This window comes from Taudactylus pleione, unplaced genomic scaffold (assembly GCF_031769625.1).
Source record: "Taudactylus pleione unplaced genomic scaffold, aTauple2 ptg000483l, whole genome shotgun sequence".
NCBI classification, from domain to species: Eukaryota; Metazoa; Chordata; class Amphibia; order Anura; family Myobatrachidae; genus Taudactylus; species Taudactylus pleione.
In genome coordinates, this window is record NW_028284885.1 from 554,254 (window position 1) to 575,573 (window position 21,320).

The window sequence follows — 21,320 nt, forward strand, 5'->3', positions numbered from 1 at the left end:
CATATCCCTGTCGTTGGCCCCCACCAGGATGGTGCACCAGAGACACAAGAGGATTATGGGTGGACGGAAGAAAAGGGGGGAGAGACGAGAAGGGAGGGGGGAAGGGGGGGAGGAGGCAGACTGTGTCTGGGGGATCGGTGTGGGTGGCAGGGAGAGAGGTTCAGTGACAGAGCAGGGGGCACAAAGATGGTGATATAGTGGCGATAACCATAATGATGGGCGATTGGAGTCTCGGGGTGCCCGTATAACTAACAAGTGCATTATCTGGATAATAGGTGAGTTCTGATGTAATCACTTTATTGTTCGTGAATAAAAAGTGTGTCTAATGGTGATTAGTGTGCTCTCTATAGGCTTCCTACAATTACTATGGCGAATATAAGTCCTGTTTAAAGGCAGAGACTCTGTGACTAATACTGTCCTTGTCACTGACAATATTTATCTATTACCAGTTATTTATATAGCACACACATATTCAGCAGCGCTTTTACAGAGAGTATCTGGCCGTTCATAATATGGCTGATTATGAGTACATAATAATAATAATAATAATAATAATAATAATAATAATAATAATTAAAAAAATAAATAATAGTAGTAATAATAATAATTAATAATAATAAAAAAATAATAACAAATAATAATAATAATAATAATAATAATAATAATAGTAATAGTAGTAATAATAATGAATAAATAATAATCATAATATAATAAATAATAATAATAGTAATAGTAGTAATAATAATAATGAATAAATAATAATAATCATAATATAATAAACAACAATAATAATAAAAATAATAATAGTAGTAATTAATAATAAATAATAATAACAAACATCACTGAGACGAAGTGAGTGGTCGGGGGCGCGCAGAGCGCTCCCGGCGCCGTGTGACAGTAACCCCCCCCCCTTCCCCCTCAGAGCAGGACGCGCACCTGGGCCCGCGCATGCGCACAGTGGGCGTCTCGCTGGCGGCGCGCTCGCGGCCCCCGTTCCCCCGGCACATGCGCACTGGGGTGGTCTCGTTGGCTTCGCTGGCGTGCGCGCCCCCGTGTAAGAGCCGGAAGTCGGGACGTGGCCGGCGCTGTGAGGGGGGAGGATGGCGGCGGTGAGCAGCGCAGAGCGCCTGGAGGTCTCTATAGACGGGATGACGCTGACCCCGGACCCCGAGGAGCCCGCAGCGGGGGAGGCCCGGCCCGTGGGAGGCGATCAGAGCCCGGAGCCGCCGGCACAGGACGAGGCGGACGCCCTGAGCATGGAGCAGCGCTGGGGCTTCAGCCTGGAGGAGCTCTATGGGCTGGCGCTCAAGTTCTTTAAAGGTATCTGACTCCTGTGTGTCTGTGGTGGCCCAGGGGGGCTTCACTGCTGACTGATTGCCCAGGGAGGCTTTCCCCGGTCACCCTTGGTGCAGGAAGGCTTCCCTGCTGACCTGTGGCTCAGGGAGGCTTCCCCATTGGCTCAGGAAGGCTTCTCCAGTGGCCTGTGGCTCAGGGAGGCTTCCCCACTGGCCGGTGACTCCGGGGAGGCCTCCCCGGTGGCCGGTGACTCCTTGGAGGCCTCCCCGGTGGCCGGTGACTCCTTGGAGGCCTCCCCGGTGGCCGGTGACTCCTGGGAGGCCTCCCCGGTGACTCCTGGGAGGCCTCCCCGGTGACTCCTGGGAGGCCTCCCCGGTGACTCCTGGGAGGCCTCCCCGGTGACTCCTGGGAGGCCTCCCCGGTGGCCGGTGACTCCTGGGAGGCCTCCCCGGTGGCCGGTGACTCCTGGGAGGCCTCCCCGGTGGCCGGTGACTCCTGGGAGGCCTCCCCGGTGGCCGGTGGCTCCTGGGAGGCCTCCCCGGTGGCCGGTGGCTCCTGGGAGGCCTCCCCGGTGGCCGGTGGCTCCTGGGAGGCCTCCCCGGTGGCCGGTGGCTCCTGGGAGGCCTCCCCGGTGGCCGGTGGCTCCTGGGAGGCCTCCCCGGGGGCCGGTGACTCCGGGGTGGCCTCCCCGGTGGCCGGTGACTCCTGGGAGGCCTCCCCGGTGGCCGGTGACTCCTGGGAGGCCTCCCCGGTGGCCGGTGGCTCAGGGAGGCCTCCCCGGTGGCCGGTGACTCCTGGGAGGCCTCCCCCGGTGGCCGGTGGCTCAGGGAGGCCTCCCCGGTGGCCGGTGACTCCTGGGAGGCCTCCCCGGTGGCCGGTGGCTCAGGGAGGCTTCTCCAGCTCAGGGGGACACCCACCCACCGTTGTCATACACAGCTCTGTCCCTTCTACTTGTAAAACAGAGTTACAGTATGTGTAGATTCCCAGAAGTGTATACTTTTTATTTTACCGCCATACTACAGCAATTATAGATCAATGCTATATTATTGGTTGTCTTATATAGGGAATATTATTTTGAAATCTGGAGCTTCCTTTGTTCCCGCTTGGTGTGTATAATAAATACCTGTTAATAATATAGTGGACGTGTTATCACATGGAAGAGATTTAGGTTCCAGACTAGATGTCATGGCCACAGAGGAATGAAAATGTAGAGTAGATGGAGTGGACCAAAGATCCACCTGTCATTGTTTCTGCCTATCGTCTTGTGTGTTTGTGCTGTTAGTATTTATGACAGTAGCCGTCTGTCATATTCATAGTTCTCGCTTCCTCGTTCCTCACACATTCTTCAACGCATCGGAGAGTGAGCAGGAAATGGGGCAGTAAAAGCTCCGCAGTGTTTGTGTCCTGTCAGAGCTTCTCTCGATCTGAGTAATATACGGGATGTAGTCAGGATGCCGGCGGTTGAAATGTCGACTGCCAGAATCCCGACACTGAAAGCCAGGCATGGGTCTAAATTCCGACGCCTATCATTAGCCCCAAGTCGAAATCGTGACGCCTGGCATACCAAACGTAGGTTAGCCGGGCGTCGCGACGTTTTAGCTGCAGGGGGGAGGGTTAGGTTTAGGCATTCCATGGGGGTACTTAGGGTTATCCACCCCCCCCGCCCCGGGAAGGTTGGGTTTAGGCTAGGGGAAGTGGGGCTAGGCACCCCCCGGGATGGTTAGGTTTAGGGTGCGGCGAGGGGGGTTAGGCACCACCCCCTGAGTCTTAGGGTTACGCACCCCCAAGGGAGGGCTAAGGGGGGGGGAGAGGTGAGGGATAAAGATACTTACGAGCTGGAGTTGAGATTTTGATCTGTCGGGCTCCTCTCGTCGGGATTTGTACCCAAATCATACACGTACATACACGTTATACCTCTGATGTTCACCTCTGATGCCGTAGTGTTAAGGGTGGAACGGCGTTCTTGTGTCACAAGGTGTGTTGTGTCCCTATGTGTGTGTTGTCATGGTGCACTTATGGCCGGTTAATGAGGTTTGTGCATCATTGCCCTGGCTACAGCATAAGTGCCTGTTACGGTCAGTCCTTGGTCACAAGGGGACACCTGCAACTTAAATACGTCATGGTTTATTGCTGTCCCCAGTCTTATAAGGTGGTGTTTGCATGTGTAATGTGCATTGTTTCTTGTGTAAACGGAATAAAAGCTCTAAATTTGCACTCTGTAGTTCAGTGATGGTCGCCATGTGGACCTACGCCTCCCTGCGGCCCCCAGCTCCTTCCTGCTTTGTCAGACGTGTCCGTTATCACTGCAATGCCTGTGTAATATACCTGCTGATATGTTATGACACATAGATGTCTCCGATTTAACTTTATAAAGACTAAGGGTAAAGTGCAGCCCTTTTGAAGGTTAAGGGGCTGCCCGTTTGCCCACTTCCGTAGATCAGATTGCCCGTCACTGCTGTAGAGTAATGTACAATTGCCGCTTTGTGTATCAGTCGCTGCAGACGTGCATCTTGCGTCTCCCATGAGTATTTGCAGCATAAATGTTTTAGCAGTACACAGGATCCTACATTTGGGCAGTACTGTTGTTACCAGGATGATATAGTGTATATATATATCTCAGTAATGTCTGGTTGCCCAGTAGATGTAGAAGTGTCCTGTGTTTTGGGGAACTTTTCTCCGATCGTTTACTCCATCTTCATTGTAACGGCGCCGGTATCTTATGTGGTAACTGTCAGTTGTGATAAAATCGCTGGATGGAAGCGTTGTATAAATTGCACAAGTTGCACCCACTCCTTATCAGCTGTGATAACACAAGGACCTCCTGCTTGCTGAACAAACAGTGAATGCTTGTGGCTACAATAACTTCTGTCCATTGAGTGCCATGTAATTAGCATATAATGAAGTCGTAGTGGCTCTCTTGTTCTAAAGTGAGACATCATCATGTCCTGTGTAATGCAAGGTGGTAGAGCAGAAGCTCTAAGGGCTATTTACTAGCATATGTGCTAAAAACTAATAAGCTGTCGTCTTTTATTTAACAGCAAGTTATAGTGAAAGCAAAGGTCTAAGTAGCAGAACCTTAGAGTAATGTTGGTAAATAATCTTCAGAGTCACCAGAAGACGCACTACCTGATACCAATGTGATTTATGCAGCTCACTAGGTCCTATGTACTCCTGGTCTCTCTTGTCTGTATCTCTCCTGGGTCTGGTCTGTTCATGGCCCCCTCAGACCACCTCGTCCAGTGCAATGAATAGATCACAGAGGCTGCTGAGTAGCTGAAGTTTGCTGACTAAGCAGCTGGGGCAGAGCTGAGCGTACGCTTATTGGCGGAGCGTACCTCACTTGTTTCCACACACAGGGCCATATTCAAATTGTAGCGAAAAGGCCGTTATCAAATTATCACCGATGACGTCATTTTCGCCATTTTCACTTCTCCCCATATTCAATTTCAAAGACTTTTTTCGCAGGTGCGAAAAGTCTTTTTCACCACTGCTTAGGTGGCGAAAAAAAAGTGCAGAATTGGGGTTTTGGGGTGCAGAATTAAAAAAAAAAAAAAATAGCCTGCAGCCTTTGGAATGTCCCCTTAAAGTTATCTGTGTCAAAACATTTAAAAAAATAAGCATAGGTCACCCCTAAAAAAGTGGTATCGTTTTGGGGGCAGAAAAGAAAAGTTGGGGGACAAACTTAAAATCTGGCGAAATTGACTCAGGAGGGATCCCCAAGTATGCGGAAGGTGTTTTCTAGAATGCGGGTGGTTGCGGCAGGTGGATTTTTTTGAAGAATTTTTTTAAATCACTTTAGGGACTTAAAAATATGCTTGCACCCATTTTCATGTACCCCAAATTTGAAGGGACTAGTTATTTTTCCCCCCAAAAAAGATAAATGCTATTCTTCACCTCTTTTTCAAAGACGCATTTATGCACCTGCCATCGCTGTTTAAAATCCCCAGTTACCTTCAATACGCCAAATCAGGGGTACCCATAGTGATCCCCCATGTCAGACCATCTTTTGGAGGGTGACAGGCTGATTTCCCCAAAAGTGACAGGACTTTTCAATACTTACCTTTCCGCCCGATACTTTATCCCCTGCAACGGCGATGATGGCGAAAAGTCCGACCTTGGACTTTTCGCTACAAATTGAATACGGGCCTTAGTTTGCTCGGGAAATGAGCGCACGTGCGTACGAGTGATGCAAAGTTGTAAGTGTTTCGGTCAGTTGCAGCACTTGTCTGTGATAGGGCGTTCTCACAGAGGCAAAGGTCACTGCGGGCGTGTCAGGGGAAATGCAGGGTGGTTTGCATCTAGTAGAGTATAGACTTGCTGGTGTGTACCGACGATGGTAGCAGCAAATGAGGCAGACAGGGCGGCCCGGCGCAAGATCCATACAACGCTGCGTATATGTCTCTTTCATTGCGTGCAATTTGTGAGCGCATACGTCCGCTTTCCCGTGTAACTCTGCAACAGGCCCTAGATGTGTCATTTTTGTGACCGATGCTCTTCTATATCCGTTATCAATTCCACTAAGTCTACAGTCCTGGACAGTCTATTGCTTAGTAACAGCCCATCAGTCTCTGCAATAAGGACATTGTTCATCTATTGCAGGGGTATTCCAACATGCGGCCCTCCTGCTGCTGTGGAACTACACATCCCAGCATGCCCTGTCTCAGTTTTAGCATGCCCTAATAGTAAAATTGGGGCAGGGCATGCTGGGATGTGTTATACCACAGCAGCTGTAAGGCTGCATGTTTGAATACCCCTGATCTATTCCGTTCAATTAAAATAAGTGCAGGCTTTCCAAACACTGCCGGATCTATCAAAGGAGCTGGCCTGGGAAAGTGTTGCTGGGCTAGAATTGTGACTACAGACTAGTTCCACTGGAGGATCACATGACGCGAGGGCAGGGATCACATGACGCGAGGGCAGGGATCACATGACGCGAGGGCAGGGATCACATGGTTCTGTCACTGGACACCACCACTACTTAGCTTTTATTTTTTTTTGGGGGGGGGGGGGAGTGATTTTAACTCTTTATATTTTCCGATGACACAGACAACATATAATACTGTAATATATGCAACTTGTAAAATATATTAATGCTTATTTGTTAATTACTTTGTGTAGGGAACCCTAAACATATAAAGGGGGAAGATCTGTAACAATGGAATGAGTTTTGGGAAGGGTGGGGGTACAATAAATGAATATAAGAGGAGGGTGGTGGTGGTAGGAGGGCATCATATATGTAACAAATTAAGGTTTAATAAAAAGCTGTATCCCAAGGTGATTGGAAAAGAGCTTTATAAGTATTGGTGTAAATCAGGGATGGGGAACCTCAGGCCTGGGGGCTGTATAAGGCCCCCGGAATCATTTGGTCTGGCCCTCTGAGCTTTTTTCTGCTAGCCTCATCTGGATAGCAGGGTGTCTAAAATGACACCCTGCGGCCAGAATCTATGCAGCAGCGCCGCCTGGGGCGTCCTTAGGAAGCTTCATACAGTCACACCGCTGCCCGTTATAGCTCCCCGGAGCATTTTCAGGATGCTCCGAACATTGCTGTAATCACTGGCGATTGTGGCCCCGCCCCCGTGTGACATCACACAGAGGGGGCGTGGTCTGCACAGGACCCACAAATAATGTTCTATATATCAATATGGCCCTCGGCAGAAAAAAGGTTCTCCAGCCCTGGTGTAAATAATACTAGCTGTAGAGCCCGGCCCCCGGAGGTAGAGGAACGGAGATCTCCCTAATCACACACACGGTCTCTTCCATCCAGGCTATAATGAAATGTGTAGGGTCTCGGCTCTGGGATAATGTCAGGTATTCCAGACAGATTTTAATTTTCAATGTTGAGTGTTGTTATTGTTTAAATCCCTCCTGATTGTCTTCACTTACCTGAGTGTTCCAAGAGATATGCATACTGGCTATGGCCGGGGTCTGTCCTATGGCCGGCCGCCTAGGTTCAGGAATGGAAGCTCTACAGTGTCTAGATAGACAGTCAGTAGGTCGGCACCAGATGTCGATACACAAATGGTCTACACAGAAAAGGTAGACACATGGTTTTTCATGATTTTTAGGGTTAGGCTGTGGATTGAGATGGTAAGGGTTAGGCACTTGGAGGAGGATTAGGGTTAAAAAAAAAAAAAGTGGCTACCTTTTCTGTGTCGGCTATTTGTCTGTAGACCTTTTGACCCTGTCAACCATTTGGCGTCAACCTATTGACTGTTAAATACTGCGGATCTTTTAATCCACACCCGGCAGTATATTGCCTATCGCTGTGTGTTGCCTATGGCGATTCAGGGGCTTCACATGTGGCCCGTGGTCCCCCAAGGGGTCTGCATCAGCTCACATTAGGGGATCAGAGACCTCATACTGTGGGCTAATCCAGTTAGTAAGACAGTCAATCAATGGTGGGCTAACCTGCGGCGCAGACTAGATGCACTATGCTCACCCTGACGTCGCAATCACAGAAGGGAAATGACTGTCCTCGCGGGTCATCGGCCGCTCTCCTGAGGACGACTAGTTGCTGACTATGTTATATTGCAGATAACAGTGACTAGTGGCAGAATTGTAGTGAGGTTTTTTTTCTGGGTTTCTCAGAAAAATAAAAAGAACCCCCTTCCCCCCAAAGACGTTATCCTCATTATAATGTGCCTTTAACCCATTGATAACAGAGTCTCTGTATTTCTAGGTTCCGTTCCACCTATAAATTTGCACAGAGGTTAGACCTGACTTCCGGTGCTTGTCTACGGACCCAGTCACTTGCTCACGATTGATAAGACCTGAACGTGCTGCTGTACCGTATGTGCCTGCAAATTGCCAGGCGCCCAGAGAGCTGTACAGCACAAAGTTACTCCGCACGCACGGACTTGGCTCTAATTCACTCCAAGCTCCGGAGAGCAACTTGGCACGCTCAGCTATTTACGGTCTGTGCGCCTCGCTGGGTCATTAGTAATTTTCCCTGCATCCCGAGTAAGGATTAATGATTCCTGCCGCCGACTCCGTCGTTACTGACCCCACGTGATAAATGGAGAGATCTGGTTCTTTCTACATCTCATTAACCTGGTAGTGGAGAAGGCCAGGCCGGCGTTGCATTACTCTTGTCTAGTTCTGCGTATGTGGCTGCTGACAGCTAGACTAGGGCACCGTGTTGTGCAGAGGGAGTATATCGTTTACACATGTTGAATTCTAAATTGTATATTTCTGGAGTGTGTATATGTATGTGTGCGTGAGGCTAATTATATATATTTATATTTAAAAGGTCCGGCACTCTCGATAGAAATGGGTTCATAGTACTGGGGTGCCTTTTAAGGAAACTTGAGGAGAAATTTCCATAAACATCAATTGTATTTCTTAATGAAAAAGAAAAAAAGCACTCTCCAGATTTTCAGCAACATTAATCAGCTTTTAATAATATACCAATGTAATCTGCCAGCCAACGTTTCGGTCCAACATGGACCTTTGTCAAGGCATTGGGTTTCTAGACATAGTAACTGCATGGGAGTACATATAAACAACATCAGCATGCAAAGTCAAACAGGCCCTTCAATCATACATGTGTATAAATGCCATAGTCTCTGTGTTTATAAATGGATCATGAGAGCAGTGTTCAGCCATGTAATGGCACGAGGGCTGTCCGTGCAGGCAGATATAACCATAGAGTATATGTCTATTCGTAAACCACACACATATGATAATCTTGGGTGAATCCTGATATGTATACATCATATACCTGCATAATATACAGTGACTGTGTATTATGTATATACCTGCATAATACACCGTGACTGACATTGTAGAAAAAACACACCAAAAAGTGCATGAAACATGATAATATATATGATAAGTAAGAAAATATATAAAAAAATATATGGAAAATAATTATTTTCCATATATTATTCCCACTGCTCTCATTGATCCATTTATAAACACAGAGACTATGGCATTTATACACATGTATGATTGAAGGGCTTGTTAGACTTTGCATGCTGATGTTGTTTATATGTACTCCTATGCAGTTACTATGATGTCTAGAAACCCAATGCCTTGACAAAGGTCCGAAACGTTGGCTGGCAGATTACATTGGTATATTATTAAAAGCCGATTAATGTTGCTGAAAATCTGGAGAGTGCTTTTTTTCTTTTCATTAAGAAATACAATTGAGGTATATATATATATATTTAGCCTGGATATTGTGTATGCATTGGGAGAACTGCTCACTGTTTTTCTGTAGTGCTGCACAGTGTAACCTCCTGTCTCCATGGTATCTAATAGGGAAACGTATAATGCTGGCAGCTTGCAGCCCGTTACCGTGACCTCATGCCTCTGGGGAGAGGACATCTTGTTGGACTGCATGCCTCTAGTGAGCTTACTGTCAGTCGTATTGTGCAGCTTACACTGTTTATATCTCTCTCTGGTTTATACAGACATACATTGGAATTGCTGTTATATATTGTACCTGCAGAGGAAAGGGTGAGTCGTGTTACGTGACGTACAGCCCAGCTGAGGGAGAGACGTGTCCCATCTCTGGCTCCCGGTGTACAGCAGGGGGGGGGGGGGTCACATTGGCTGTCTGCGTGGACCCCTGTAGCAAACCAGGCTAGATGCCCAGGGGAAGCGCTGGGTGAGCGAATCTCACAGGCTGCTACTTAGGCCAAAACACTCTTGTGAAACTATTTGTTGTTGACAACTGGGTTCATTGCTTTAGAAATGTTCAGCATTCACGCCCAGCAAGGAACCCAGCAGCAAGCGGTGTGCAGGCCTGTATAAAGTGAGCATGGGACAGACTTTATATGAGTTCTGCTCAGTGTGGGCCGGTGATCGTGCAATGTAAAGTCACGATAATCTATTTTTTATTTATTTTAGAAAGCGCATTACAGATGGGGAGAACTTGTTTGTCTGAGAACGTAATAGTAACTACATTATTATAAAGGGTCCTTTAGAGATTGGTTACACTTGCACTGCACGCAGTTATCATGTCTTTGCAGCAATACTTCTATAGTAGCTCTTGATCTTTTTTTTTTAGTGTAATATCCCCAGAAAATGTATCACCCGTCGATAGACGATACAGCAGGACTGGGGCTAGGAAACTGCTGAGTGTAACCTACTGTTGAAACCTGGTTATTAAACAATGAGCGGAGATTTCGCCTGCCGGCATCTGGCGTCTAATCCAGAGGAAGACCGCCTATGGGTCGCCTGCCTTGTTAGAACTACAAATGTCAGCATGCTCTGACACAAAGGCAGCCACAAGTGTATATAGCACACAGGCATTCTGTGATGCAGAGATACATAATTGTCGCCTCCCAGTTGTTGCTGGTTTGTTACATATTCATCACGTCCAGATATTCCGTGGATGAAAGTGGATATTGGAGCTTTTAAGAGAGCGCACATGACTGCTCGCATTACAGGAATCCGCCACGCGGTGCGAACCCATGAAAATCTGTATTGAAAGTCTTTGTTTCAGTCCGTTCCACAATAAAGGTTTTGTGTCTTTAGCGGTGGTCACAGGCCTACTCCTAGGGTCCGGTATTAGGGGAGTGATTACGTGTGATATCTCTATATCTCAGATGAGATTTGTGCTGCATTGTGTATGTGTCAGATGTTTTGTTACCGGCTGTTACAGGGGTGACATGAACTCTTATATTTGCTGCTTAGAGGCTTCTAGTATAAAATGTGACGCCGATTAAGCGATAAAGAGGGCGATTGTCCCAACCGAAGCCAACCGCTCCTTTCCTCTTATGTCACAGCTATGCTAACAGTTATATATGTGCTAAATGTTGTGTTACTGGGGCTATCATAGAGTTTTGGGAGCCTCCCATATATAGAGACCCTCCGTAGTTCAGCTCTATGTACCCCCTCCCACTTCTCGTGCATTGTTACAGGACGCACCACTTTCTTCAGTCTTGAGATCAGTGATTGTAAAGCGGAAACATTTTCTGTTCAGGGCACAAAAGAACGACTGACACATTGTAACCAATAATCACACTGTATCTAGAAAGCAAGACTTAAGCTACAGACACATAAGGGGCGATTTAATTGTTTGTTTACTAATGGGCGCCAGACGGGGCGATTCAATTGTTGCTCCGATCAGGAGTGAATGCTGCAGGCGCACAGATTTCTGCTCGCGCCCTCAAGAGGTGGCGAGCAGAAATCGGAGAAAAGTCTTGGTTGTGGGCGCCCCAGCTGCTCTTTGGGCGCGCAAACCAAGACTTTAGACAGATTTAGTTGTTTTACATGGCTAAACCCAGACTATCGGGGCACGAAAAAGGCATGGGCGTCCAAAAACAATTGAATATCGCCCCCCCCCCCATCACTTTAGACGGTAGATCGGGCGCGATAAAACAACTCAATCGCCGCCATAATCTGTTGCAGACAATGCTCAGCCCTTTGCCGTGCACTGACTTGTTATGAGATCTGATTAGAAGTGAATGATTACTGTACACAATTACAAATGTTCCCAACCCGTGGCAATAGGGCATCCTGAATGTTTGTACCGTTACCGCACACGCAGACCCCATGTGACCACGCAGGCACATCCTGCCGACCAGCCCCAGAGCTCAGCTACAGGATAATCACTTTGTTTAGGCAAATGAGATGCAACCTGCCTGTCCAGCTACTGCGCTGAGCGGTCATCTTTGGTCAGATCATTATCCGGCATCGCGGTAATTTGTGGAGATTAATTGATCAATAGCAGCTGAGAAATCACAACTTGTAACCACCGTTAAGGCCGGTACACACTAGACTTTGTCTAGTAGCGCGTTTCTGCACATATGCAGAGTTGTACGCCATCGGCAGCATATGCGCCTAGTTTAGGACGACTCGCCATCAGCCTGCCCTGTAGCAGGTGCAAAAAAGATGTCTGGGCGTATTTAGTGTTCATTCTAACACCCTGCATGTAATCAGTGAGGAGGGCATATTATAATTTTGAAGAGCAAAATGTTCCACTGAAGCTACATTAGCTATAGTGGAACATCATGTCTGAAATGTTGCCCTTTAAAATTCAGATATGCCCTCACTGATTACGTGCAGGGTGCTAGAAGGAACACTACAGCCATGGCCAAAAGTTTTGAGAATGACACAAGTATTGGTTTTCACAAAGTTTGCTGCTTCAGTGTTTTTAGACATTTTTGTCAGATGTTATTATGGTATACTGAGGTAACATTACATAAGTGTCAGATGATACTATGGTATACTGAAGTAACATTACATAAGTGTCAGATGTTACTATGGTATACTGAGGTAACATTACATAAGTGTCAGATGTTACTATGGTATACTGAAGTAACATTACATAAGTGTCAGATGTTACTATGGTATACTGAAGTAACATTACATAAGTGTCAGATGATACTATGGTATACTGAGGTAACATTACAGCATTACATAAGTGTCAGATGTTACTATGGTATACTGAGGTAACATAACAGCATTACATAAGTGTCAGATGTTACTATGGTATACTGAGGTAACATTACATAAGTGTCAGATGATACTATGGTATACTGAAGTAACATTACATAAGTGTCAGATGTTACTATGGTATACTGAAGTAACATTACATAAGTGTCAGATGATACTATGGTATACTGAGGTAACATTACAGCATTACATAAGTGTCAGATGTTACTATGGTATACTGAGGTAACATTACAGCATTACATAAGTGTCAGACGTTACTATGGTATACTGAGGTAACATTACAGCATTACATAAGTGTCAAATGTTACTATGGTATACTGAGGTAACATTACAGCATTACATAAGTGTCAGATGTTACTATGGTATACTGAGGTAGCATTACATAAGTGTCAGATGTTACTATGGTATACTGAAGTAACATTACAGCATTACATAAGTGTCAGACGTTACTATGGTATACTGAGGTAACATTACAGCATTACATAAGTGTCAAATGTTACTATGGTATACTGAGGTAACATTACAGCATTACATAAGTGTCAGATGTTACTATGGTATACTGAGGTAACATTACAGCATTACATAAGTGTCAGATGTTACTATGGTATACTGATGTAACATTATAGCATTACATAAGTGTCAGATGTTACTATGGTATACTGATGTAACATTATAGCATTACATAAGTATCAGATGTTACTATGGTATACTGAGGTAACATTATAGCATTACATAAGTATCAGATGTTACTATGGTATACTGAGGTAACATTACAGCATTACATAACTGTCAGATGTTACTATGGTATACTGAGGTAACATTACAGCATTACATAACTGTCAGATGTTACTATGGTATACTGAGGTAACATTACAGCATTACATAAGTGTCAGATGTTACTATGGTATACTGATGTAACATTATAGCATTACATAAGTATCAGATGTTACTATGGTATACTGAGGCAACATTATAGCATTACATAAGTATCAGATGTTACTATGGTATACTGAGGTAACATTACAGCATTACATAACTGTCAGATGTTACTATGGTATACTGAGGTAACATTACAGCATTACATAAGTGTCAAAGGCTTTTATTGACAATTACATTAAGTTTATGCAAAGAGTCTGTATGTGCAGTGCTTACCCTTCTTTTTCATGACCTCTGCAATTCGCCCTGGCATGCTGTCACTCAACTTCTGGGCCACATACTGACTGATGGCCGCCCATTCTTGCCTAATCAATGTGTCATTCTCAGAACTTTTGGCCGTGGCTGTACATGTGTGCCGCATAATTACTTGTCTGCCAACTGGCAAAGCTCTCCCTCTGCATGAGCGGGCAGATGTCATTGCCCGGCCACGTGTACTTCAGCCCTGAGCGCCAGCCGATAGATCCTATTGAATTGTTAATCAGGATTAACGGTATTTCTGGTTGGATGAAAATCCCGGAACTGTAAAAAAACCTGCAGCTTGCATGCGCTTATAGTAAATACGTCCTACCCTATGTAGTCGGGTATTTATTTTTTTTCTTTTCTTTTAGAGATCACATAAACCCCAAAACTAAAGGGAAATGTAATTTAAGAATGGGTGGCAGACCTTCTGGTCACACATGAGCCAGGCCCAGCTTTTAATGCCTTAGTAATGTCACTGACTCTTATTGAATGGATTGGTCACATCTTAGTGAGTATTGATTGTCTGCACTGTGTCTAGTCACCATGTACGCCATAAACTGAATCGTTACACATTCACTAACAAACGGGGCAAAGTAACAAACTTATTGATTTTAATTTATTTGTGTAAATTTGAGGAGGGCACAGTTTATTGGACTATTTTCGCCCGGTGTGGCCTATAACCAGAGATCCAGCTCCTTAGCGAAGCCTCAGATGTATAGATCCTAGTGCGGCATATATAAATCTCCCCGTTCAGGCCACGCTACCAAGTACTGAGACTTTGTGGTGTGTTGGTGAAACCGGGCGCTCCTGTTGAGGGTAAGCGGGCCGTGAATGGTAATGGGTTTTCCCTAGTGAAAACCAAAGTCTGAATTGTGTGTCTAAAGGTAGATATTACCATGTATCTAGGCGCTCCTCAACATAAATGCTGTGAGGGAGCTGACCGTATAGATGACATAGGTCAGTGTAGACATAAAATAAAATGTATTCATGAATACAAGGTGATGCATGGAATATAAATGCATACAGTAAAAACGTGCTGTAGATTCAAAAGGGATGAGAATTCACAGAATCCATTGTTAAATACTGGGTGAGGCAGAAAAATGGTATCTACCATGGACATTAGACATATTCAATAGGTGAATTATATATATTGTGGATGAATAAAGGCATGAAACATAAAACAAATGACAGATCTGTGAGTTCTTATTGCAGCAGGAAATGTGACTCCTGTGTTTAAAATAAGCACTATCGTGCAATGTACAAATAAATGGTAATAACTGTACACTTGGTAGTAGGCAAAAAAGTACAGGATATCATACCCGGTGGGTGATGGGGAGCCAGCGGGTGTTGAATTGCAGGGTGCCCGGGTTGCCCTGCAAGGCTCCTTATGCTTTACCCAAACGGAAATCAGATCCTGTGGAAAAAGTCCAGAGTCCTTGGAAGTGATTACAGGTGTAGCTAGCCGACGCGTTTCGAGATACTGGGTCTCTTCTTCAAGGCTGTAGCATACCTGTATTGCTGGGGGTCTTTTATAGCAGTCTCTGGATATGAGGTGCACTTGCTAAAGCTTCCTCCTTGCCCCACTTCCGGTTTTGGGCGGAAGTGATGTCATCAGTACTTTAGATCTTCTTTTTAAGGAATCCTGGCATCTTTCTGGGCAGCCCAGGAAAGCAATGTGTTGATTACCAGAGTAGGTGTCTTTATTGAAGGCTATTGATGGTGATTACCATATCAATGTGTGGTTATGTTCGCCAAACCAGAAGTGCTCCAGCGGCCATCTTGGTAGGGCAAAAGAAAAAAAAATTCTTTTTTTTTTTTTTTCCTCTTTTCCTCCCTTTTTCTCCTCCTTTCTCTTTTTCCTTTCTCCTCTCTTTCTTTTTTCCCTTCTCTCCCTTCTCTTCTCCCTCTTCTCCTTCTCTTCCTCTCCCTCCCCTTTCTCCCTTTCTTTTCCTTTCCTTTCTTTTTCTCCTTTTTCCTTTTCTTTTTTTGTTGAAAACTTCTCAAGATGGCTTTGAGGCGGCCATACCACCGTGATATTGGCGCCTCAAAACCATCTGGAGAAGTTTTCAACAAAAAAAGAAAAGGAAAAAGAGAAAAGGAAAGGGGAGAAAGAGGAGAGTAAGAGAAGGGAGAGAAGGGAAAAAAAGAAAGAGAGGAGAAAGGAAAAAGAGAAAGGAGGAGAAAAAGGGAGGAAAAAATATATATATATTTTTTTTCTTTTGCCCTACCAAGATGGCCGCTGGAGCACTTCCGGTTTGGCGAACATAACCACACATTGATATGGTAATCACCATCAATAGCCTTCAATAAAGACACCTACTCTGGTAATCAACACATTGCTATCCTGGGCTGCCCAGAAAGATGCCAGGATTCCTTAAAAAGAAGATCTAAAGTACTGATGACATCACTTCCGCCCAAAACCGGAAGTGGGGCAAGGAGGAAGCTTTAGCAGGTGCACCTCATACCCAGAGACTGCTTTAAAAGACCCCCAGCAATACAGGTATGCTACAGCCTTGAAGAAGAGACCCAGTATCTCGAAACGCGTCGGCTAGCTACACCAGTAATCACTTCCAAGGACTCTGGACTTTTTCCACAGGATCTGATTTCCGTTTGGGTAAAGCATAAGGAGCCTTGCAGGGCAACCCGGGCACCCTGCAATTCAACACCCGCTGGCTCCCCATCACCCACCGGGTATGATATCCTGTACTTTTTTGCCTACTACCAAGTGTACAATTATTACCATTTATTTGTACATTGCACGATAGTGCTTATTTTAAACACAGAAGTCACATTTCCTGCTGCAATAAGAACTCACCAGATCTGTCATTTGTTTTATGTTTCATGTATTTATTCATCCACAATATATATAATTCACCTATTGCACATGTCTAATGTCCATGGCAGGTACCGTTTTTCTGCCTCACCCAGTATATAACAATGGATCCTGTGAATTCTCATCCCTTTTGAATCTACAGCACGTTTTTACTGTATGCATTTATATTCCATGCATCACCTTGTATTCATGAATACATTTTATTTTATGTCTACACTGACCTATGTCATCTATACGGTCAACTCCATCACAGCATTTATGTTGAGGAGCGCCTAGATACATGGTAATACCTACCTTTAGACACACGCTACCAAGTAGATCATGTGTTGCTGGTTGGGTGAGGAGCACCTTGGGGGGACATGGTGTGAATGAATAGTGTGGACAATGTTTGCCAGCGTTACAGTCATTCTGACATGACCACACGGTCACTAAGGAGCCAGCAGCTGTAACTCCCGTCCTTCAGTGAGTATGTCATTCACACTGATCTCATTGCCTGCGCATTTACAAGTATACGATATTATTCTCTGTAAATAATTTGCTTTCTGGTGGCATAAGTTTAAACCTGACCTATTGCAGTGTCGGCTAACCTTGACACTCCAGCTGAGGTGGAACTACATAACCCAGCATGCACTGCTACAGTTTTGCTATTAGGGCATGCTAAAACTGTGGCAGGGCATGCTGGGATATATAGTTCCACAACAGCTGGAGTGTCACGGTTAGCCAACACTGACCTTATTGTAATAGAGATTCTTTTGGTTGCACTATATGAACATTTAGTATCCGGCTCCCGTAGTCCTGTGAATAATGTTTTTAAATAGCTTTTCAATTGCATTTCTAAAATTTAAAGAGCAAGTAGAGTCCGTACTTGTGATCATTGAGCTGCGTAATACACATGAAAGAACTGTAGTGTCTATACATAACTAGACATGTCCCCCAGATACCAGAGAGTGACTGACAGTCTTTATCCATTCACTAGGAACTAGTGACAAACCTGAGACACGAGGTGCTGTGTGACCCATGCCTCAGTGATGTCTCCTTTATGTGCAGCCGACAGGTACAGATGAATACTTCCCTTCTGATTAGCGGGGGCAGACACGAGCGCATTTATCATGTTGTGGTCACTCCACGTGATGGGCGCTCGGCGGCTCATCGACCTTACGCCAGCATCCGGAGTACCGGTGAATAAGCTCCAGATATATTTATCTTCCGAGCATCTGTTACAAAAGTCAATATAGTTCATTGATTTTTCTGTAACTGGACTAGTTTACGTTTGTAGACCTCAGGCCATAATATCTGCGACGGAGGCAGAAAACCGTGAGCACTTTGTGTCTTTATACAGCGGCTTCATCTTGCCGGGGTCCTGGTGCCGTCAGATTACTCGGTGAGTAGCCTGCGGGTTTCTGCCTCTTCTGGAGCACTGAGCGAGGATGAGATGTCAGGGGATCCGGCCACTTCCATCCCACTACAGGCATAATTACATTTATAGGAAATAATGTGATTTCGCCCTAGAAATTAGATTAATGTCACTATATATAACCGTGTTTCATTCCTATAGTCTGCATTTTGTTATCCTTATTTGTTAAACCTACCAGAATAGCATTTATTACTGATAAGTTTCATATTCCCTAATTTTGCATGGTCCTGGTACTTGTAGTGTACTGATTCCTGATTTTATACGGTCCTGGTATTTGTAGTGTACTGATTCCTGATTTTATACGGTCCTGGTACTTGTAGTGTACTGATTCCTGATTTTATACAGTTCTGGTATTTGTAGTGTACTGATTCCTGATTTTATACGGTCCTGGTACTTGTAGTGTACTGATTCCTGATTTTATACGGTCCTGGTACTTGTAGTGTACTGATTCCTGATTTTATACGGTCCTGGTATTTGTAGTGTACTGATTCCTGATTTTATACGGTCCTGGTACTTGTAGTGTACTGATTCCTGATTTTATACGGTCCTGGTATTTGTAGTGTACTGATTCCTGATTTTATACGGTCCTGGTATTTCTAGTGTTACTGATTCCTGATTTTATACGGTCCTGGTATTTGTAGTATACCGATTCCTGATTTTATACGGTCCTGGTATTTGTAGTGTACCGATTCCTGATTTTATACGGTCCTGGTATTTCTAGTGCACCGATTCCTGATTTTATACGGTCCTGGTATTTCTAGTGTACCGATTCCTGATTTTATACGGTCCTGGTATTTCTAGTGTACCGATTCCTGATTTTATACGGTCCTGGTATTTCTAGTGTACCGATTCCTGATTTTATACGGTCCTGGTATTTCTAGTGTACCGATTCCTGATTTTATACGGTCCTGGTACTTGTAGTGTACTGATTCCTGATTTTATACGGTTCTGGTATTTGTAGTGTACTGATTCCTGATTTTATACGGTCCTGGTATTTCTAGTGTTACTGATTCCTGATTTTATACGGTCCTGGTACTTGTAGTGTACTGATTCCTGATTTTATACGGTCCTGGTACTTGTAGTGTACTGATTCCTGATTTTATACGGTCCTGGTACTTGTAGTGTACTGATTCCTGATTTTATACGGTCCTGGTACTTGTAGTGTACTGATTCCTGATTTTATACGGTCCTGGTATTTGTAGTGTACTGATTCCTGATTTTATACGGTCCTGGTACTTGTAGTGTACTGATTCCTGATTTTATACGGTCCTGGTACTTGTAGTGTACTGATTCCTGATTTTATACGGTCCTGGTACTTGTAGTGTACTGATTCCTGATTTTATACGGTCCTGGTACTTGTAGTGTACTGATTCCTGATTTTATACGGTCCTGGTACTTGTAGTGTACTGATTCCTGATTTTATACGGTCCTGGTACTTGTAGTGTACTGATTCCTGATTTTATACGGTCCTGGTATTTGTAGTGTACTGATTCCTGATTTTATACGGTCCTGGTATTTGTAGTGTACTGATTCCTGATTTTATACGGTCCTGGTATTTGTAGTGTACTGATTCCTGATTTTATACGGTCCTGGTATTTGTAGTGTACTGATTCCTGATTTTATACGGTCCTGGTATTTGTAGTGTACTGATTCCTGATTTTATACGGTCCTGGTACTTGTAGTGTACTGATTCCTGATTTTATACGGTCCTGGTACTTGTAGTGTACTGATTCCTGATTTTATACGGTCCTGGTATTTGTAGTGTACTGATTCCTGATTTTATACGGTCCTGGTATTTGTAGTGTACTGATTCCTGATTTTATACGGTCCTGGTATTTGTAGTGTACTGATTCCTGATTTTATACGGTCCTGGTATTTGTAGTGTACTGATTCCTGATTTTATACGGTCCTGGTATTTGTAGTGTACCGATTCCTGATTTTATACGGTCCTGGTATTTGTAGTGTACCGATTCCTGATTTTATACGATCCTGGTATTTGTAGTGTACTGATTCCTGATTTTATACGGTCCCGGTATTTCTAGTGTGCTGATTCCTGATTTTTTACGGTCCTGGTATTTCTAGTGTGCTGATTCCTGATTTTATACGGTCCTGGTATTTCTAGTGTGCTGATTCCTGATTTTTTACGGTCCTGGTATTTCTAGTGTGCTGATTCCTGATTTTATACGGTCCTGGTATTTCTAGTGTGCTGATTCCTGATTTTTTACGGTCCTGGTATTTCTAGTGTGCTGATTCCTGATTTTATACGGGCCTGGTATTTCTAGTGTGCTGATTCCTGATTTTATACGGTCCTGGTATTTCTAGTGTGCTGATTCCTGATTTTATACGGTCCCGGTATTTCTAGTGTACTGATTCCTGATTTTATACGGTCCTGGTATTTCTAGTGTACTGATTCCTGATTTTATACGGTCCTGGTATTTCTAGTGTACTGATTCCTGATTTTATACGGTCCTGGTATTTATAGTGTTACTGATACCTGGTTTTATACTGTCCTGGTATTTCTAGTGTACGGATTCCTGGTTTTATACGGTCCTGGTATTTGTAGTGTACTGATTCCTGATTTTATACGGTCCTGGTATTTCTAGTGTACTGATTCCTGATTTTATACGGTCCTGGTATTTCTAGTGTACCGATTCCTGATTTTATACGGTCCTGGTATTTGTAGTGTACTGATTCCTGATTTTATATGGTCCAGGTATTCGTAGTGTACCGATTCCTGATTTTATACGGTCCTGGTATTTCTAGTGTACTGATTCCTGATTTTATACGGTCCTGGTATTTCTAGTGTACCGATTCCTGATTTTATACGGTCCTGGTATTTCTAGTGTACCGATTCCTGATTTTACAGCACTTTGTCCCAACATTTTACACCACTTAATGTGACCGGTTACACTTGTGCATTACTGTAGATATTCAGATTTATGGTAGTAATTCATGTTAATCACAGACTAGGAAATGTAATGTATCCAGCACATAGGACTTTGTGTGTTTCTACGTTATACCCAGCAGTGTTCTCCCCAGAAAATGTTTCCAGCTGGGTGGCATAAGTAGCCGGGTGGGGCCTTCCCAATAATAAAATGTTTTAAACCCTGACCTTATAATGATTGAAACTTGAAATAACATTTTCTATATTCTCCTCTTCTTCTTAGATGCCCAGTCATCTGCAGCTTTTTCATA

General features: G+C 44.3%; 1 protein-coding gene across 1 annotated transcript in view; it reads left to right on the forward strand.

The window, feature by feature from the left end:
• The first annotated feature begins 1,029 nt into the window (after nucleotides 1-1,029).
• ACBD3 (acyl-CoA binding domain containing 3) overlaps nucleotides 1,030-21,320 on the forward strand; it is a 38,898-nt gene continuing 18,607 nt past the window's right edge. Inside the window, exon 1 of the mRNA XM_088449365.1 lies at nucleotides 1,030-1,320. Within this exon, the coding sequence (XP_088305491.1) occupies nucleotides 1,101-1,320 (220 nt within the window). The 5' untranslated portion in view covers nucleotides 1,030-1,100. The remainder of the gene's footprint in view (nucleotides 1,321-21,320) is intronic.